A 22,226-nucleotide genomic window follows, 5' to 3' on the forward strand; every position below is an offset into this window, starting at 1 on the left:
TCACAGCCGAGGTAAGCTCCGGTTCAGTCGTTCTTGTCCCTTGCTGGAAGAAAGCGTCCATCGGGTCCCCCCGCTGCTGCTGAAGTTTCATCCGGGAAGACCCGGGGCTTAGATTTACGCTTAACCATCAAAAAGGTAAAATGCAGCTTCTTTAGTGTGGGTAATAAGGATGGTAGTCTCCATGGCGTCTTAACTCCAGCTATCTGCGGCCATCTTCCTTAAGCCACTTCCCCTCATATATGTGGTTTTAATAATTTATATTTTAATTTATGTCTCCTCTGGATCAATTAGTTTTTCCACATATCTACCACCATAAGACTTTTAGGGTACATATGTTGTCCCGTATAGTGTTTTTCATTTTTTCCCTTCCTGTTTTCCTCGTGTTTTTATAAATCCATCGCACAATATAGTTACTGTATACATATTACATAACGGTCACCAATTTTACCTCACTAGAGTTTTTCTCCACCTAACTCTGCGTTTTGTATTGATCACATTATTATTATTATTTTTATCTACACGTGTTGAGACTTTTTGGGAGTCACTCTCCATCTTTTTATCCTTGCCATCTAATTCATTATTTTCTTCTTTCTCACCAACTCATTTTAGTCTTATCACTTTATCACTCCACCAGTCTATTTTTACCTTTTGCACTACACTACTTTTTATGCATGAGGTCACTAACATCCTTAGATTCACCATCACAGAGACTTCTTCAAATTGTTTACACATCACTCCATTGTACCCTATCATTCATAGGACCCATGAAGAAGACAATCTTGTCGAAATGCGGACCATGTTGGGTCCTATGCTACCAGTGGACTAGGTCCTTTAGGTTTTTATGTGGATCATTTTATTTTCATGTGGATTGTTTTATTGTATATTTGGAACTTTGATTTTTTTTTCAATAAAGTTCATCTCAGGATCATCGTCACTCCAGTGTTTTTGTTGGTTTCTCTTGGACTCTTTTCTCTGTGGATTCCTTGGGGTCAATTCTCTCTGGTTTGTGAGGAAATTGTAGAACCAGAGGTCAAGAAATATAACTCCGCGGGATTAGACTTAGGAATGACAGGAATTTTCAAGGTTTCAAGGTTTATTAAATATTTGATGAATCGCTATATCTTTATACAAAGCGATGTACATAATAATAAAATAAGTTAAGTTAAAATACATACAGTATATATATAAACATTAGAAGTAAGACAAGACCAACAACAATTGGAAGGGAAAAGGGGTTAAAGTTACATCTGTTATATTGAGAAACACATTTTCATGGAGAGGGTCTTACAGAATGAACAGTGGAAGATAAAATAATAACAGACTTCAAAGAATTATGGAATAAAATGTGCACTATAGAAGAGCGGGACTTGTGTGTGAAGAGCGGGACTTGTGTGCGATTGTATGTGATGATCATAAGGTGGCCAAACAGGTTAAAAAGGTGATGGAGAAAGCTAGAAGGATGCTAGGGTGCACAGAGAGAGATATGGCCAGTAGGAAAAAGGAGGTATTGATACTTCTGTATAAGACTCTTGTGAGACCTCATTTAGAATATTATGTACAATTCTGGAGGCTGCACCTTCAAAGAGATATAAAAAGGATGGAGTTGTTCCAGAGGAAGGCTACTAAAATGGTGCATGGTCTTTGTCATAATGCGTATGGAAGAAAAGCGGGAGAGGGGAGATATGATAGAGCCGTTTAAATACCTACATGGTGTAAATGCACATGAGTCGAGTCTCATTTGAAAGGAAGCTCTGGAATGAGAGGGCATAGGATGAAGTTAAGAGGTGATAGGCTTAGGAGTAATCTAAGGAAATATTTTTTTACAGAAAGGGTGGTAGATGTGTGGAACAGCCTCCTGGAAGAGGTGGTGGCGACAGAGACTGTGTCTGAATTCAAGAAAACCTGAGATAGGCACGTGGGATCTCTTAGAGAGAGGAAGAGATAATGGTTACTGCGGATGGGCAGTCTGGATGGGCCATTTGACCTTTATCTACCATCATGTTTCTATGTTTCTATAATAGAGAGAATTCTTATTAGGAATTAGTGAAGGCATAGTGGAAACAGGATCTAATGCCACTACAGGTCATGGGGATTATCAAGAGACCACAGGCATGAAGTAGCATTGATGACTTTAACAGCAGTTGTCAGATTACATTGTGAAATTGTGTGATCATCTACCCAGGTGGAAGAATCACATAAAGGTAGATTGGTCTACTAAATTATTTTATTGTATTGGTAAAATAAAAGCTGAGGGGGATGGGATTTGATATACAGGTAGAAAAGATCCTTTATCCAAAATTATGAAAACTGAAAATCTCCAAAAACTGAAATTTGAGGTGAACCAGAAGTAATTTCCCTGATGTGACACATCCTGAAAACAACGCAGTTGCATGTATTTCTCCTGTTTTCTGATCAATTCAGGTCAGAAAGCTAGAAAATGGCAAAGAGAGCTGTAGATTCCATTCAGAACAGTGAGAAGCAAAAAATAGCTGTCAATAGCACATAAAGTTGAGGTATTGAAGAAGCTTGATCATGGTGTGTCTGTACAACAGCTAACTGAAGAATATGGTGTGGGAGCAACAACCATATATGACTTAAAGAAATGAAAAGATATGTTGTTGAATTTTACAGTGAAAGTGATGACCAGAAATGAATGAAAACCACAAAAACACTGCTTAGGGCAAAAAATGAAGATTTAGATCATGTGCTGATTGAGTGGGTTCAGCAAAGAAGATGCATTGTTGATTTGGTGATAATGAAGCAAACCAAAAAAATACTATCAAGAACTCAGCATTGATGATGAGTGTGAATATTCAGAACATTGGCTACAGAAATTAAATATCTCAAAATTTGTGATGATTATGAGTCAGCTGAAAGTTTCATTTATGAATTTATTAAGAGGATATCTGATGGAAACCTTGTCCTGAATACTGGCACTATGTTTCTAGAAAAACACTGACAATAGCTGAAGAATGAGCACCATCTAGTTTAAGGACAGAGCATCTGTTCTTGCATGTACCAATGCTGCAGGCACACATAAATTAAAGCTGGCAGTGATTGCAAAAAGCCAACATCCACAATGTTTAAAGGGTGTACATCATCTACCTGTGGACTATTATGCTAACAAGAAAGTATGAGTACCCAGAGAAACATTTAGTGATTGATTCAATAACAACTTTGTGCCAGCAGCAAGAGTTCATTGTAGAGAAGCTGAACTGGAAGAGAACTGTGAAGTTTTGCTAGTTATAGGTAACTACTCTGCACATTCACTTTAAGAACTTCTTGTAAAAACTAATGTTTCTGCCATTTACCTCCTACCCAATGTGACATCTGTACTACAGCCTTGTGACCAAGGAATTTTACGTTCCATGAAGACCAATTATAAAGACTTTTTTCTGAAATGTATGCTTGATGCAATTAGTTTCAAGTTTATTTAAGTTTTGTTATCCCGCCTTTTCAGAGTTTCAAAGCGGCTAACATTCATAAAACATTTGAGTGTGGTAAAGACAATTAAGACAGAATAATAAAAAGACATCAAATATTAAAATGACATCATAAAAATAAAAAACCCAGAACAAAAACAAAAACAGCAATGACAAAAACATCTAAGCATTAAAACATACAACTGAAAAATTCTTAAAACTACTAAATTCTTATTCAAGACTTTCTTAAGGAGTTCAGTTTTGAGAATGACATTTATGCACTTGCCAAAGCCTGAAAAGATGTAATTAAATCAGCATTAAAAAATGCTTGGCACAAACTTTGCCCATTAACAATATTAGATTAAAATGAACCTGTAGAGGAAGACTTTGAAAGTTTTTAAGTCAGTGATGAATCACTGATGATATCAAACCTCATTGCTTATGCCAGAAGTCTCTCATCTGAAAATGTTAATATATAAAAGGCAGCTGAATATTGATAAAGATGCACCTATTGTGCATTCCATCAGTGATGATGAGATAGCTGAATTGGTGTTAAATAAAAAAAAGCCTGAGGATGGTAGTGATGACAAAGACCTTGGGAATACCAGAGAAAAAAATTCCTGTAGCTGATATGGTGAAAATGTGTGGCATGGAACAAAGTGCATTTATGAGTGAGCATGAGATTATGGCAGTCTACTCGATCAAATAAATCTTTGTTAATTAGATAGATAACATTAGAAGAAGTCTTTAAAAAGACTGCCACTGTTCCTGCACCATTGTCAGATAGCCAAATACAGACAGAAGATGATGCGTGTTAGATGTTTTTGTCTAAGACAACATGTAACTAAAAACTAAGTGTGACTAAAGACGAAGCATGTTAAAGCTTCATTTATATTTGACGGTATTGCTCCAGAACCATAGTTTACTACTACTACTACAAAGAATAAGAAAAGAAGTCCCTGCTCGAAAGAGCTTACTTACAATCTAAACAGGCAAGACAGCCAAACGGTTAATCAGCTGTCTGGCTTGGAACAAGTTTGTGTATGAAGTGCTTGAAGTGTTTTAATATTTGCCTTATGTTGAAATAAAAAAGCTTGGTGGCAATTTTATGGTCTTATGGTCTGTCTTTTTCTTTTTTTTTTTTTCTCAGTTCCATATTTGGGTGATGTTTTTTTAGTGTTTCCCACTTCTTTATTAATTTCAATACTTACAATAAGTGTAACAGTAAATACAACATTTTATACTCAAATATCACACTTAATATTCTTATAATATCCTTTACAGAATTAATCCCCCCTCCCCTCTAAACAATCACAATGCCCATACATAAAATATCAATAATCATCCATATCAATTATTCAAAATTCTTTAACCTATCAACCCCCCAGCTCCCCCCTCCCTGATGTGCATATTTAAAGGGGAAAATACTCTTTAAACGTTACAATATTTTGTTAATGGCTCCCAAATCTCCTGAAACCTCTTAAAATTCCCTTTCTGAATGGCCAATGTCCTTTCCATTTTATACATATGACACAGTGAATTCCACCAAAAACTATAATTAAGCCTTGTCCAATTCTGAAAACCAAAAAATTCCAAAAACCGAAATATGCCTGGTCCCAAGGATTTCAGATAAAGGATCTTGTACCTGTATTGCCTTTCTGTTGTTGCTATCAATGCAGTTTACATATTATACACTTTTATTTTTTAAACACTATTTATTAAATATCTCAAAAGCAAATTATATCACTTTTCCACATAATCACTCTGTTTTGAGATACATTTTTCCCAGCATCCTACTAACACGCCCTCAAACCACTTCTCCTGCCTTAACCATTTCCCGTGAGAATATGAAAGTGCGGAAACTTTTGGAAGAACCTTCATACAAAGGTACTTACTGATCTGGGGACATGGAGCATTAACCCCCCCACTTTTTTTTTACAAAACAACGCAACAGGTTTTTAGCACTGGCCGGTGCGCTGAATGCTCTGCATTGTTCTGATGCTCTAAGACCGTCAGATCAGCTCACAGCATTCGGTGTATGGCTCGGCGCTAAAAACCTCTTGAATGGTTTTATAAAAGGGGGTGGGGGGTAAATGACTTGCCCAGAGTCACAAGGAGATGCAATGGAAATAGAACCCAGCTCTCTTACATCTCAGGCCACTGCACTAATCATTAGGTTACCCTACCACTCTACTCCACAAGCATTTAAAACTGTGGTCTTTAAGTATTATGAAGAGATTATGTACTTACCCTGGTAAGCTCTTTTCCAGTAGGTAAGTGAGACATTCTAGACAGATGGGTAATAGCCTCATAGCCGCATCTGCAGAAGGAATCCACTCTGGATTTTTTCTCTTGCCTCTGCTGTATTTCACTCTGTTCCTTAGCGTCACCTGCAATGAGTAGCCAAGCACTGAGAGCCATCCAATACATGTGAAATAGAGGCACCTGTAGCAAGAGGCTTAGAAACAAACTGTTGAAATAAAATCAAACAGTAATGTTAACTACCAACAAAGGCTTCAAAGGAGCTCAGAAACTACTCCCATATAAAATGGAAACATATACAGTATTATTCTCAGCCCCCAAGGACTGACAGGCATCCAAGAATTAGCTTGGAGAAGCATAAACAGACAGAAACAGTAGGCGGGCGCAAGAAAGACTGGGTGGGAATTTAGGATGTCTCACTTATCTTCTGGAAAAAGAGCTTACCAGGGTAAGTACTGTACATAATCTTTTTCCAGTGTAATAGGCGAGACATTCTAGACAGATAGGACAAACAAAAGCAGTCCACAAAAAGCTAGAATAGGCTTGCTGCGCCGACCCTTACGATCCCAAAGGCGGAATCTGGTCTTGCTGCCACATCCACTTTGTAAAACTTAGCAAACATGTGAAGAGAAGACCACGTTTACGTTCTGCAAGTCTCCTCAGGGGAGACAGTTCTAGCTTTGGCCCACGAAGAAGCCACACTCTTAGTAGAATGCGCCTTGATGGAAACAAGCAACTGTTTCCCAGAAAGAAAATAGGCTGACAAAATGGCCCTATGGATCTATGTGGAAATCATGGCCTTGGAAGCGGGAGTGCCCCGCCTAACTGAATGAGTCAGTACAAACAAAAGGTCAGAGAGACGAAACTCATTAGTGACCTCCAGATAATACCGAAGCATTCTACACATATCCAGTCTCTTCAACAGGCATCATGGAAGATTGTGTCATGAAACCAGTAGACTGAAAGGCAGGCAAACATACCTCCTGATTAACATGGAAAGCCAAAATCACCTTCAGCAGGCGGGAAGGAACCATCCAAGGGGAAACCCCAGTCTCCGAGATACGGAAAAAACAGTTTTCTACTATTACTACTAATCGCTTACATAGCACTGTACATTTTGACATTTATAGACAGTCCCTGCTCAGAAGAGCTTACAATCTAACTTGGACAGACAGACATGACATACAGGGTTGGGGATGGGTGAGGTGAGAGGAGTTAGGAGTCAAAAGCACTCTCAAATAGGTGGGCTTTCAACTGGGCCTTGAACACTGCCAGAGATGGAGCCTGCCGTATGGATTTGGGCAGCTTGTTCCAAGCATATGGCACAGCAAGGCAGAAGGGATGGAGTCTGGAGTTGGCAGTTAAAGAGAAGGGCACATATAGGAGGGACTTATCAGCTGAGCGGAGCTCTTCTTCACCAAACTGAAAGAGATCACTCTTAACTGTGCAGGTTTTAAATCACCAGGTCATGTGATTCAAGGAGTGGAGGAAGTTGAGAGCAGGTAGGCAAAGCAAAGAGTTTCTCAATTTGAGCCAGGACGGGTGTCTCAGTAGAAAATAAAACTTTTAAGAAAGAAAGAACTTGTAGTTCCAACACACGTTTCGCTGAAGTAATGGCAATCAGAAAAATGGTCTTGAGCATCAAGCCTAACAGGGAAGCCTCTCAAAGTGGCTCAAAAGGAGCCTTGGTAAGGCCAGACAGCACAGGTTAAGGTTCCAGGCAGGGAAAGGTTGCTTAATCGGCGGACTGACATGAAGAGCCCCTTTAAGAAATCTAGTGACATCAGGATGAGACACCAACGAGGACTGACGATCCCATGATCTAAAACAAGAGAGCCCAGCACTTGAACCCTATGAGATGCCACAGTGAGAACTTTATCACCTGGGCCTGGACACACCAATGTTGGAAGGCCTTCCATGCCTTGGCGTAAGCAGAAACTGTGGACAACTTCTTAGACTTGAGAAGAGTATCATTAACCATAGAAGAATATCCTTTGCACTCCAAGAGCCATGACATAAGAGCAAAGTGACTAGGATCCTCTATGCACACCAGACCTTGCGTGAGTAGGTACGAATGGGCACTCGCCAAAGGCTGTGATTCCTAAGGCCAATCTGGAGCCACCAGAATGACAGTGGCCCGGATGGACTGCCATCCACCGAAGGACCCAGCCTAACATTTGTCAAGGAAGACATATAGGAGAATCTCCTGAGGCCATGGCTGCACCAGAGTGTCGAGCTCCTCGCTTCCGGGCTCGGATCTTCGACTGAAGAAATAAGAACATAAGATTTGCCGCTGTTGGGTCAGACCAGTGGTCCATTGTGCCCAGCAGTCCGCTCATGCAGCGGCCCTTAGGTCAAAGATTAGTACCCTATTTGAGTCTAGCCTTAGGAACTTATCCAACCTTTTCTTGAATCCCTGAAGGGTGCTTTCCCCTATAACAGCCTCTGGAAAAGCGTTCCAGATTTCTACTACTCTCTGGGTAAAGAACTTCCTTACATTTGTACAAAATCTATTCCCTTTCTCTGCGCTCCAACCAGTTAATTGACAATTTCCAATGAGAGGGTGTCCAAAACCCCTAAACAGGACAAAAACTGTAGTGGGCTCCCCCAGCCCCAAAGGCGGGAATCTATCATCACCATGATCCACGAGGCAATTTGCAGCGGTATGCCCCTGCGGAGGCAAGAGGAAAAATCTGCAGTGTATTCCTTCTGCAGATGCACACGGCTATGGGATATTACCCATCTATTTAGAATGTCTCACCTACTGCACTGGAATAACATTTGTTGGTGAGTGTGTGGCACAGTGGTTACAGCTACAGCCTCCAATCCCATGTTGCTCCTTGTCACCTAATCCCCCATCGCCCTAGGTACATTAGACAGAGTTTGAGCCCTTTGGGACAGATAGGGAAAAATGCTCAAGTACCTGAATGTAAACCAGTTAGGCCATAAATGGTATATAAATACTAAAACAAATAAAATGACATTTTTGAGGGCCTTGGCCTAATAAATATCCATCCCCTTTGAACTATGTTTTTGTTTGTATTTATTATTTATTCACATTTATAAACTGTAATGCAATTGTTCAATTTTAACCCATTACACATAAGCTCTGTGTGTGTGTGTGTGTGTGTGTGTGTGTGTGTGTGTGTGATCACCTACAGATAAATGCTGCTATTATGCCTAGTTGAAGGCATATTATCTGTTTCTAATTAATTATTATCGTAGTCTCTGGCTATGTAGATCCATGACAGATAAAGTTGTACCTTACCAAGATTACTAACATGGAAATCAGGAACAATGTTATAAAAAAAATAAAGAAACAAGTAAATACTAAAGCTTTGTATAAAAAAATAATACAAATTTGGCTGGTCAATGCCTGCAGGGAATTAATAACAACATGAGATTGATTCTTACCGTAATATTCAATGGTGGGTCCTGAACTTCCTTTTTTTGTTGATGTAAAAGTATTACTATCACATTCTGAGATACCATTCATGCATCATGTTCCAAATTATGATGGCAATGCTCATTATTAGGAGTAATGCTTTATTGGATTATTTTAGCATAATCATAACCTGTACCCAATTCTAAACTTTAATAGAAAACCTGAAGGCTGTGGAAAGAAAGAAGAAGAGAGAAAAAAGAAAGGCCATGGAATGAGAAATCAGAGGATATGGATCTGATGGGATGCCATACGACTCTGGAGCAGACAACATGGGTTACAGATCAGAATCAGTTTGGACAGGGAGATCTGAATCATCCTCTCCAACTCCAGGAGACTCTCTTTAAAGAGAAGACGGAGATGGATGCTTTTTAGTCTGGGGAGTATGATGATGGTGAGAATGTCGAGAAGAACTCCTGCGATGATGTCAGAACCGGTCAGTTGAAGATGAAGAAGTTTGTCGTCGAGAATTTGTAGATCTTGACTTACAACAAGGTGAATGAGAACCTGTACCGTGCTATGCTCTCTTGGATTTACTAGGAGACCGATGATCAGTCTGGCAGGATCTCAATGTCCTTCAATATTTACTTGGGAGATAGGTCCGGTACCTTGGGGCCTCAATGCACCATGCTCAGGTTGAGCCGGTACCGAGGGAGTCAATGCAAGCATTGGTGCTGCATGTACTTTAAACAGCACAGCTAGCTCTCGTTGGAAGAACACCTTAAGCTGGTCCTGGAAGGACTGCACCAGTACCGTTGGCTCAACAGCCAGTATCAGTGGTACTGCAGGGTATTGAGGGGCGGGTGACCTCAATGAGAAAGCACGCCCTACAGATATAGCAGATACAGAGAATGAAGAACAAAGAAATAATAAAACAGTAAAAATAATAAAAGGTAAAAGAAAACGAGCCAAAAGGCCACAAAAATGTTGATGGGAAGGCAACTCATATAGACGGAGTCCAAACATAACTTTTTTACTCTGTGAAAAATGAAGAACTAAGGAACCGTGAGCCAATGTCGGGCAGGAAGGCCCTTGCGCGTGTGCAGTTTGGGCAGTCTCGAAGCTTCTTAAGAAGTTTAAAGTGACAGTACACTTTTAGCACTGTCCTTACCAGGCTTTGTGGATGACGTCACCCACATGTGAGAATATGCTGCCTGCTTGTCCAAGAATAAATGAAATAATCATTGTGACCCCTGAGGCAGGCTCTTCTGGAGCCAAAACACAAATTGTGTTGGGTCCATACTATATGCTGCAATAAACTATTTCATCAGACTATTATCCTCAGTGGCTGCACCTTCCATCCCTACTTTTCTTGGTGAATATTTTATTGTGGGGATTTTTTCTGTTTTTGTTGAATGTAATACAACAGAATGTAAGTAATGTATGAAGGGAATGGGGACTGGTAGTGAAATCACAAAACTAGCAACCTTTGAACAGTGGGGCAGCTGAGAAAATCTTCTGACAGATGAAGATGAGTCCTGCACACCAGCTGCAAGGAACACTGTGGTTCATTTTGGTGAGATTGAGTGTACGAGTTTCTAATTAACCATTCCATTGTGCTCAGCTTTCCACGTACATCTCACCTGGAAGGATACCATGCTCAAAGATGCAACTTTAAAAAAGCTATTTCACTGGATAAATGATAAGGTGAGGGGTGCCAAAACATGCATAGATTTGCATTTTCAAAACTAAATGTTTGTTTTAAGAGAAAATTACCTGCAGAAAAAGGTGCAGATTCCTAAGGGTACTTTTTTATCCTATAAAATTTCTAAAGGGAACATAATTTTCTTTTGGTGTAAAATCTGCAAGGAAATGTATTTCCAAACAAGTAAATACTTGCAGAAGTTTGAAAAATGCCCCCAAAAGGAAGAGATGAGGATCAGATGAAAGCAGGTGGTACTTCTGGAAATGTAAGACTTTATAATGAGAAAGACAGGTACTATCATAATCCTGCATCTCCCTCCCCCAGCAGACCAAAAATCCCCCTCAAACAAGAAAGATTTCCATGTTGCCGGGAGTTATATTCTTTCTTCTGTTCCCTCAGCTTGCACATTTCTATGGACTCTGCAAAACCTCAAACCTCAGAGATGGCAGTTTGCATCTCCAAAAGTATACACTGCTGAGGGAAAAGCACAAAGGCCTCTGGAGCCCCCACTTCTCTTACAAAAGAAAAAGAAAAAGGCTCAATAGTGTGTACATACTTGCAGTTTTTACATTTCAGTCCGAACAACATTCCTTTCCCACAGACGGTGCAGGTCTGAGACATCCAATACTTGGTGGAAAACCTGAATATAAACACAGAACATAGAGTGAAGAAAATAACCACAAATCCTGCTTCAGGCAATTAAGTCACACACGTAACTGGCACTATAGACCTCAATATGTATATTGAAGAGGGGGATATGACTGAGACTTTTAAATATCTCTTTTGAATTAATGTACAAGAAATGAGCCCCACCTACAGCCCACCACGTTCTGCTCAACCTGTTCTCGGCCTGCATTAGGAGGGCATGATCACGATGTCACCGTGTTCCATCTGCGCATGTGCAGATGCACGCCCAACGCAGTCCCAAGGTAGAAGCTTTTCAAAACCCGGACAAATTTAAGAATGCATGGGACAGGCATAGGGGATTTCTCAGGGAGAGGAGAAGATAGTGGATGCTGCGGATGGGCAAACTGGATGGGCCCTTTGGCCTTTATCTGCCATCATGTTTCTCTGTTTCTAGAATACACTCTTAGTCTATAACAGACAAGGGCAACTCCGGTCCTTGAGGGCTGGAATCCAATTGGGTTTTCAGGATTTCCCCAATGAATATGCACTCAAAGCAGTGCATGCAAATAGATCTCATGCATATTCATTCGGGAACTCCTGAAAACCAGATTGGATTCCGGCCCTCAAGCTGCCCATGTCTGGTCTATAACCACCAGATACAGGAAAGTGATCATTGGGTTACCCCTGAACCCGTGCAAATGAGCCCTGATTTTCTAACCCTTATCCTGCCACAGTTAATAAAAGAGAGGTTAAGATAGGAAGAGGTAAGTGGAACCCAGGGGTGAATCGGGTTTTTCCTAGTTATCTGGCAGAGTTAAAGCACCAGCCCTATAAAACTGTTCAATGGATAGTGAATGAGAAGAGTAAGGAGCTCGGGGGGAGGGGGGAACTTTAAGATCAGGTTCACATTGCAAGGTCCAAGGGGGGTGGATCGCTCTGGCCAAACTCCTCACTGCAGCATATGGCATGAGGGATCTCTCTGAAATGATATACAAATGACATTTTTAATTCGGAAGTATTTTAGGCTTCGCTATAATGATGTTCATCGTTGAAGTGACTTTTTTGCCTGAGTCAAAGGTTGTCGTTATATACGAAGGGCTCATACTGATGTCCACTATTCTAAAGCTTGTTCTCTCCCATTGAGTGACTGTTTGGTCAGACTTACCACCCAGGATTTAGGTATTTTAGCCAATTCCTTTGTGGTGCTTCTTTGTTACATGTCATTTTATATTTGGTGTGTAAGTGTGTCTTATTTTGTATGTAATTATATAACTCGCCCTGGATAAGGGCGGGGGATAAATAAACAAACAAACAAACAGTATAAGGGGTAATTTTCTACAGGTCACCTAAAGTTAGGCGTTGGGTGATGCAACTAAAAGTGAATTTATATTTGTAATCCGCCATGATAAAACCCTGAGGCAGTTAGCGACGCGTACGGCGGTTTCCCCAGCAACGTTCCTGTCCCAATCTCCAATGCTGGCTGATTTCTGACTGACCAGCAGCGGCAGCAGCTGCGGGGCATTTGCTAGGCTAACCCACTTCAATAATGCGAGGCGGGCCGGCCTAGCAAAAGCCCTGAGGCTGCCCTGCCTAGCGGATGCTGGAAAGGGAGATGGGGGTACTACTGTGACGTTCCTGCCTCAGGATGCAAGGAGCCGAAACACAGTTCTAGAGCCCAATACCGCAAAGGAAAAAGCTAGATCCAGGCTCAATCCCCAGCCCACAGCATCACAGTACCCATGGTCTCCATTTCATTTCAGGAAGGGAAGGGCGGAACAGGAGCTTCCCACATGCAACAGACAAAGGAAGAGGCATTGCAGATGCCGGTCACCTGCCGCCCAGAAACTCACCTATGGCTGACTTGGCCCAATGCCCGTACGGGCTGCTTCCTCCAGCTGTTCTCGGCACCGACCGCATATAGGGGGAATAACAGCCGGCAAACCGAGCCGGGAAAAGGCACCACTGTAGCTACCACGCATGTGTACACCGCAAGTCAGTGAGCAGGGAAGGGGTACTGCTGGACAGGGGGGAGGTAAAAGGAAAGTAGAAGGGCTACTGCTAGACAGGGGGGAGCAGGGAAGGGGTGCTGCTGGACAGGGGGGAGGTAAAAGGAAGGGAGAAGGACTACTGCTGGACAGGGGAGAGCAGGGAAGGGGTGCTTCTGGACAGGGGGGAGGTAAAAGGAAGGTAGAAGGGCTACTGCTAGACAGGGGGGAGCAGGGAAGGGGTGCTGCTGGACAGGGTGGAGGTAAAGGAAAGGAGAAGGGGTGCTGCTGGACAGGGGAGAGCAGGGAAAGGGTGCTGCTGGACAAGGGGGAGGTAGAAAGAAGGAAGAAGGGCTACTGCTAGACAGGGGAGCAGGGAAGGGGTGCTACTGGGCAAGGGGGATTTGTGCTCTATCCCTATAACAGGGATGATTAATAATGTTGTCTTGATATGTCTGTTATACGTGACAATCGGAGGGAAACAAGATTCTATGTATGTCATTTGGAAACTGCATAGTTGTATATGGTATATAAATTTTTTAATAATAATAAATAAATAAAATCTTATAATCCTATATAGTATAAAAATTTCATTTTTCTTAATATAGGGCTAAAACATCCTCCATGCTATAGTCTGCTAACAGTTCCATCCTTGAAAATAATAGGAACCAGAAGACAGGACATGTTTTCGGCTACAGCCCCTCTTCTGTGGAATTCTATACCTCAATACATAAGAGACGAAAAGGACCTCGTATCCTTCAAAAAAATTTTTAAAACCTACCTTTTTAAAGATGCATTTAATCTATGACCCACCGATTTAGAATTTTTTTTCTCTGGCTCATTTTTTTAAATTTTACTCCTCCTTGTGTTAACTTCCCTTCCATGTTTTTCATATTCTGCAAAGAAATTGTAACTTTCTCCTCCTACCCCTCACGACTCATGTGTGTCTTACTTAGTAAGTTTTAATTTATGTTATTGTATTCACTGCCCACTTTTTAATTTGAACTGTACATCGCTTAAGAAATTAAATAAGCGATTTATCAAGCATTAATAAAACTTGAAACTTAGAATGAATAATTACCCTTTTAGTGACTAGAAGTGTGTGAGATCCTGTTTTGATGGTATGGGCTGTATGAATTGATAGGACTGGCTGAGATGATATTGATTTCAAGTGTAAAAACCCACTCAGAAGAAATGCAAAAATTCTTCACAGATAAAGTGAAGATAGCAGCAGCCAAGGACAAAGGTCCACACACTCCAATATTAATGCGAGAGAAATTAAATGTGATGGGGGCAGACCAACACGCCAGCTGACACTCTTTATACCCACTCAGGAGGTGTCACATCCCTGGTCTTACCCCTGTTGTGAATTACAGTGCACAAACGTGCCATAAATAAAAAATGTGAAAAACTCATGAAAAATACATTCACACTTGGCTGCTGCTATACGCAGTTCAGCGTGCATAGTTCATATTGGGCCCTAGGCGAAGGAGTCCAGTAATAGTAGGAAATATATGCTCTTCTTTTTGTAGCTGTAATCATCAAAACGCGTGCTTGCTATAAATTCAATATTAGCACTGCTTAGGAAAGCCTACAGCACAAAAGTCCAGCAATCCCCAGTCACCAGTCACGCAATGGAGTGCTGCTTACTTTTTTCTTCAGTCTCCGAGATATTGAATGCTAATGTGTGGCTTTTATTTTACAGATTATCCCTCCCAATCCCTGAAGCAGCCTTTTGGCGAAACGTTGGAGGGCGTGGGAATTGAAGCCTGTATAAAGCAGCAGACAAGCCTTCACACCACAGATAAGTCTTCACTATGTTTTATATCAGCAATTAAGAACAGCTTGAGAGTACTTGTTACATTTGGAGTAAGAACGCCCTGCTGCTTTGCCACCAATCAGGGCTTTCTGATGGTTCTGCTCTTCAGGTAGATGACAGACCATTCCACCCCTATCATCAGTGCAGACATGAAAACTGCCAATCAAGTGGAGAAGGCTTCATCTAAGGCAAGGCAGATATTGGGTTGTATCAATAGAAGTTTCGTCAGCCGAAAGCCTGAAGTCATAATGCCGTTGTACAGGGCCATGGTGAGACCTCATCTGGAGTACTGTGTGCAATTCTGGAGGCCACATTACAGTAAAGATGTGCACAGAACAAATTGCAGCTCTACACTCTTGAGGAACGTAGGGAGAAGGGAGACATGATCGAAACATTTAAGTACCTCACGGGACGTGTCGAAGTGGAAGATGATATTTTCTTTCTCAAGGGACCCTCGGCCACAAGAGGGCACCCGCTCAAACTCAGGGGCGGAAAATTTCATGGCAACACCAGAAAGTATTTCTTCACAGACAGTGGTTGATCATTGGAACAAGCTTCCAGTGCAGGTGATCGAGGCAGACAGCGTGCCAGACTTTAAGAATAAATGGGATACCCATGTGGGATCTCTACGAGGGTCAAGATAAGGAAATTGGGTCATTAGGGCATAGACAGGGGGTGGGTAAGCAGAGTGGGCAGACTTGATGGGCTATAGCCCTTTTCTGCCGTCATCTTCTATGTTTCTATATGTTTCTATCTCTCCACAGCAATGAGCCTCCAGCAGACGAGGCTGGTGTCCTCAGTGAGGATAACTCATTCCAGAGTCTCCAAGGGTATCCCATTTACCAAATTCCATATGGACTGCCACCAGTGAAGACTGGATCTGGCCTCTCCCTTCCATGGATGAGAGAGCAGAGGCAACTGCAGTGGGAGACTGTCACCATTGACCCAAGAACCTGCATGTAATCTCAGGCACTTGGGGACTTCTTGGCTCTCAGGCCTTTCCTGATTTCAGGATGTAGCCCCTCTAGTTTGGAATGGGCTTCCTCTTTATATTCGCTCTGATATGTCATTTTATTTCACCCAGACTGAATTCTGAATAACTACATTGCTTTCTCCTATGCCTGTAGCCAATTTCAGCAGCTGTTTTGTCCCCCTCTGTTTATCAAGTCTATGTTCATTTCTTATGGACATTTCCTGATGTACGATTACTTTGTTTTAAAGTACTACAGGCCCCTGAGTCGGGACTACAATTTGGACTTCCATCCTCTGACCACCTACCCTGTCAATCTGGCCCTATTGTGAACTGTCTTGCTTCATTTCTTATGGATTGTTTTGCTTTCTTCTATTTCATATGGAGTTCCTTTCTAACTATATTATTTTACTATTTTTTACCTGTACATTGCCTTGATTTTTGTTGGAATAAAGGCAATTTTAACAAATGTGACTTCCCTGTCTAACATTGTAAACCATTTAGATGTATTCAATTACTTTGTGGAATATCAAATACAGTTAAAGATGGCACATTGCCCAAATGTCAAGCCTAAAACCAGCTAAGAGTTAACTAGCTAGATTTAGGATGATTTCTAGCTAATAATCTAATTTTGCCTTGAAAATAGTCCCCTCTATGAGCCTGTTTTACGAAGCCACACTAGCAGCTGCGCTGCGATAATGGCCCTGAAGCCCATAGAAATTTAAAGGGCTTCAGGGCTGTTGCCATGCGGCTTCGTAAAACAGGGGGTATGCTTAGTGGAAATTTAAATCAAGCAGATCTTGGGGTGGTCTGCTCTGAACTGCATGAGGCAATGCTGAACTGAGAATGTTACGGATGAAAAAAGTGCTTAATAAAGTGAAACAAAATACTTATAGCTATCATTCTTTGCTACAGAAAATGCTACCAAAAAAGTGGATAGCAGTGAAAATCACATCAGGAGAAATAATGTTAGCCAATACATCTGAAGCCAGTGGGATGCCAGATTTCACGTGTGTTCAAATGCAAGACGTATTTCACACACAATTGTCTGATTGATGATTTGGTAGGAGAAAGGTTGCATTGGGTTTTCATGTCTGACAAAGCTGAATGATTGGCCCAGTATCGTACCACGAACAGCTGATTTTAAGGTTAATCAGGCAATCTAGAAATATGACATACAAAGGACAAAAGCTAATGTTTCTTTCTGTCTGATAAAGCTGGGCAGTGATTTAAAGGATTTAAACATAATATATCTTGCTCTTTGTTACAGCCTGCTAAACTGAAGATTAATGGAAAGATGAGAAAATCATTTTTGCCTCAGTTTAAAGAGCCCAGAAGTTTCATTCATTGTATTTCCTAGTTGATGGATATGTTTTGGGAACTCGGCCACAGTGAAAAAGAAGGGACAAAAGTTTTCACAAGACTGCATGACAAACCTTGAATGTGGAAAAAAAATGCTTCTTTGCTTCCTCATGAAAAATATACATCCAGACAGCCATTTTAAGATGCAGAGATACTGCTTGTTTAGATTCTATGGAATCCTGCCCAGAAAGGAGCCCCAGGGTGACATTTCAGCATCTTTTGATTCTGGGATCTGATGGGAGGCCGACAACTTGCAACCAATATTCCCTTGTCAGAACTGGAACAATGCTTATGGTCTTTTTCTTCCCCCTTATCAGCAGTAATCCAGGTATTTTGGGTAGATGAGCTTAGAGCTAGCTCTCTTTACATCCATCTTCCTCTTTATTCCTTAAAACACCCCTATTTTACCCAGTCCATAGCTGTTAAATTATTTCACAACTCTCACTGTTTTGACCCTGTCACCTCACTATTAAAATTCAAACACTGGCTTCCAGTCTCACCTTGTATCAAATTCAAAATCTTGATTACAAAGGCCACCTCCCATCTGCCCTGGACTACCGTACATGCACTAAGCAGGGTCGGTAATGCTGTGTGGGTCCGCTGCAATCCAATTTTTAGCCGATTCCAAAAGAGCGATTGATGCTCAAACGAGTTTGCATGCAAATGATTTGAGCTGCGGTTCAGCGTAATCCCCTTCCGATCCTGCTGTTGATTCGCTATGAGAACGACTCTCACACATGCACAGAGCCGGCAGTGGAAGCTCAAACAGCTGAGGGGCAGGAAACCTAATGGACACAGATGTTGTGCATGTGTTATAAGAACATAATCAGTGCCTCCGCCGGGTCAGACCATAGGTCCATCCTGCCCGGCAGTCCGCTCCCGCGGCGGCCCAAACAGGTCACGACCTGTCTGAATCACCAGAAGGGGCTCCCTTGCCACCTTGGTTTCTCATTGAAGTCCTATCTTCCCATCGAAGTCCTAACCCTCCGGTCTTGCACATGCACGACCTGGTTGGGTTTCCATACTTATTACCTGGTTAGCTTTCTATACTTGTGTTACATCCCAGCTCCTCCCTCAGTATCCCACGATCCCTTTATCCCTCAGGAATCCGTCCAATCCCTGTTTGAATCCCTGTACCGTACTCTGCCTGATCACTTCCTCCGGTAGCGCATTCCAAGTGTCCACGACCCTTTGGGTGAAAAAAAACTTCCTTGCATTTGTTTTGAACCTATCTCCCTTCATTTTCTCCGAATGCCCCCTCGTACTTGTTGTCCCCTTCAGTCTGAAGAATCTGTCCCTATCCACCCTCTCTATGCCCCTCATGATCTTGAAGGTCTCTATCATATCTCCCCTGAGCCTCCTTTTTTCCAGAGAGAAGAGCCCCAGCCTATCCAACCTCTCGGCGTATGGGCAGTGTTCCAGCCCTTTTACCAGTTTCGTTGCTCTCCTTTGGACTCTCTCAAGTACCGCCATGTCCTTCTTGAGGTGCGGCGACCAATACTGAATGCAGTATTCCAGATGTGGACGCACCATCGCTCGATACAATGACATGATAACTTCCCGCGTCCTGGTTGTTATGCCCCTCTTTATGATGCCTAGCATCCTGTTGGCTTTTTTCGAGGCTGCTGCGCACTGTGCAGATGGCTTCAGTGATGCATCCACCAGCACACCCAAGTCTCTCTCAAGTCTGCTGTCTCCCAACAATGCCTCCCCCCCCAATTTGTAGTTGAACAACGGGTTCTTTTTCCCTATATGCATGACCTTGCATTTTTCCACGTTAAAGCGCATTTGCCATTTGTTTGCCCAGTCTTCCAGCTTGTCCAGGTCCCTTTGCAGGTCCTCACACTCCTCCCTAGACCTAACTCTGCCACACAGTTTGGTATCGTCTGCAAATTTTATAACCTCACACTTTGCCTCCTTTTCCAGGTCATTGATAAATATGTTGAAGAGTAACGGCTCCAGCACCGATCCCTGTGGCACACCGCTTGTGACTCCCCGCCAGTCAGAATATTGGCCCTTCACTACGACCCTCTGCAGTCTACCCGACAACCAGTGCTTGATCCATCTGTGCACATCCCCTCCCACCCCGTGGTTCCACAGCTTCCTAAGCAGCCTTTCATGTGGCACCTTGTCGAAAGCCTTTTCAAAATCGAGGTAAATGATGTCTATGGGTTCCCCATTGTCCACCCGACTGCTTATTCCCTCAAAGAAGTACAGAAGGTTCGTTAGGCACGACCTTCCCTTACAGAATCCGTGCTGGCTTGTTCTCAGTAGGCTATTCCTCTCGATGTGCTCGCAAATGCCGTCCTTGATCATAGCTTCCACCATCTTCCCTATAATTGAAGTCAGGCTCACCGGCCTGAAGTTCCCGGGGTCACCCCTCGATCCCTTCTTGAAGATAGGTGTGACATTCGCCAATTTCCAGTCCTCTGGTACCTCACCAGTTTTCAAGGATAGGTTGCAAACATGCTGGATTGTGCCCGCTATTTCTTGTCTTAGTTCCTTCAGAACCCTTGGGTGGATCCCGTCCGGGCCCGGTGATTTACCGCATTTTAACCTGTCTATCTGTTTGAGGACATCCTTCTTACTTACCTCTATGTGCTCCAATTTTTCGGCCTATTCCCCACTCATGAGCTTCTCTGAGTCCAGTATATTAGATGTGTCCACACACAATATCAATCCCCATTTTTTAAAAAGTCATGCCAACACCCCTCCTGACCACAGCCATTGCCCCCCCAACCGATGACAACCTCAGGTCCCCAACCCCCCCCCCCCCCCCGACAATGACGCACCCAGAGAGACAGGAGGGATGCCTATTCCCTCCTGCCTCAGCAACCCAGTTGTGCACTTAGCCACCTAGATCCCCCCTACCCTACACAAAGATTCCCCTCCCACCATCCCACCAACAAGACCCCAAAAGACAGCCCTGGTGGGCTTGGGGTATCAGCTCAGGAACTCCCCCAAGTTCAAGCAACCCCCCAGCCCATCCTCATATCTCATTGTAGAAGCCAGCAAAAGGGATGCCCATGCCCTCTTGCCAGCAGGCCCGCCTTTTCAAAATAACGGGCCTTCCCCTTCCCGATGCATCCTGGGTGCACTTTGGAGAGGCCTAAGGTCCTGATTGGCCTGGAGACCCTAAGCCCCTCCTATGGGAGGGGCCTTAAGTATCTGGGCCAATCAGGGCCTTGGGCCTCCTTCTTGGTGCATCCTGGGATGCACTGTGAAGGGACCTAACACTCTGATTGGCCTGGATAGGCTGGTGTGAGCTTCAGCGGGTAGATTTGTAAGGTCTAAGGCCCAGAAATAACAAAGGAAAAAGGCATTTTAATATAATCATGAAATTGTAATGCATGTGATTACAGGGCAGACTGGTTGGACCATTCAGGTCTTTATCTGCAATCATTTACTATGTTACTATGATACAAGCAAGATATGGCCCTTGCTATCTTAAGAGCATCTTCCGGAAAGTCATACTGCTCCAAGATTAAAACACTCATATCAGGGTGCCAGGGGAAGGTAGCAGACTGAAAGCGCACACCACAAAGCCAGGAGGAAGAAGTGGGCAGAGCCAGCTGAGTGACTAAACTCAACTCCTGCAAAGTCTCCGAAATAAGAACCGGCAAAGCCGCAGACTTATATAAACGCAGAACCGTGGGATTGTCTTCAGGTTCCAAAACCTCAGAAGTGTCCAAAGATACGGCTGACAGTCCCTGGACCCCTATCCTGGGAAGTGCTGTGCCTGTAAATAAGCAGTCAACAAGCTGGTCATCATAACGATCTCCCAGATCAGGATCAGGCAGCACAAGAACAGCTGCTGATTGAGCTGAGGATGTACCCATAGAAGCAACACCACTGAGAGATGCTTTAGAGGTGTAGAGGGACTGCGCAGGGGAAGAACGCTGGCTTTGAAACTCATTCCACAAATGTTTCATAAATTCAGGCTCCTGGAATGTAGAGTCACTCTTTGATGACTTAACTTTACGTTTCTTAGGCTGTGAAGGGTCTGTAGCCAGGCGCACAGAGCTAGCAACCATGTCAAGCCCCAAAAATAAAGGCCACCCCACTGGGCTAGTCAAGCATTTTGTCACCTGCTTAATCGTGGGAGAGGCTAAGTTGGCGTTGCTGCCTCTCTCAGCTGTACCACACAGCACGTGGCACAAGAACGCTCTTGAGGCGCTAAATTTGCGCAATTCTGGAAAGAATTCACAGTAGGAGAGCCCTAAGACTTCATCCCAACAAGTTTTGAGGCAAAATCTGCAGTTTTGAAGAAGCAGGGAGCTTTAGAAAAAGAGATAGCTAAAAATCCAAGATGGCCACCACTAAGAAATTTGTGCCAAAATTGCAATAATTTTAGGATTTTCAGGTGAGTGAACATAGAAGGTATTGCAGAAGTCTTCAAAACTTAAATTTTCAAATCTCTCTCCCGATTCATTTCACAGGCTGTGACAGGCTTTACTCACTGTATACGTGCTGGTAATGTGCTGCAGCCTGCTTCTGCTCTCTAACAGTAGCTGGAATCAAAGAATCACTGTCTTATGCTGGGAATGCCTCTTCAGCACTGGTCTACGGGCTGCCAGTCAGACCCTATGCCTGACTGCACCTCCACCCCTGCAGACCGACAGACGTGCTCAGGGATGGGTGGAGGTGAGAAGACGCAGCTGGCACCCTGCGAGACACAGCTGAATCTCCTAC

The 22,226-nt window shown here is 42.9% G+C and overlaps 1 protein-coding gene across 1 annotated transcript in view; it reads right to left on the bottom strand.

The window, feature by feature from the left end:
- Positions 1 to 22,226, bottom strand: part of KSR2 (kinase suppressor of ras 2) — a 530,220-nt gene that overhangs the window by 228,410 nt on the left and 279,584 nt on the right. The window contains exon 8 of the mRNA XM_033953868.1: positions 11,328 to 11,411. Coding sequence (XP_033809759.1) covers positions 11,328 to 11,411 — 84 coding nt within the window. The remainder of the gene's footprint in view (positions 1 to 11,327; positions 11,412 to 22,226) is intronic.

The sequence above is a fragment of the Geotrypetes seraphini genome, chromosome 8, assembly GCF_902459505.1.
Source record: "Geotrypetes seraphini chromosome 8, aGeoSer1.1, whole genome shotgun sequence".
In the NCBI taxonomy this organism is placed as follows: domain Eukaryota; kingdom Metazoa; phylum Chordata; class Amphibia; order Gymnophiona; family Dermophiidae; genus Geotrypetes; species Geotrypetes seraphini.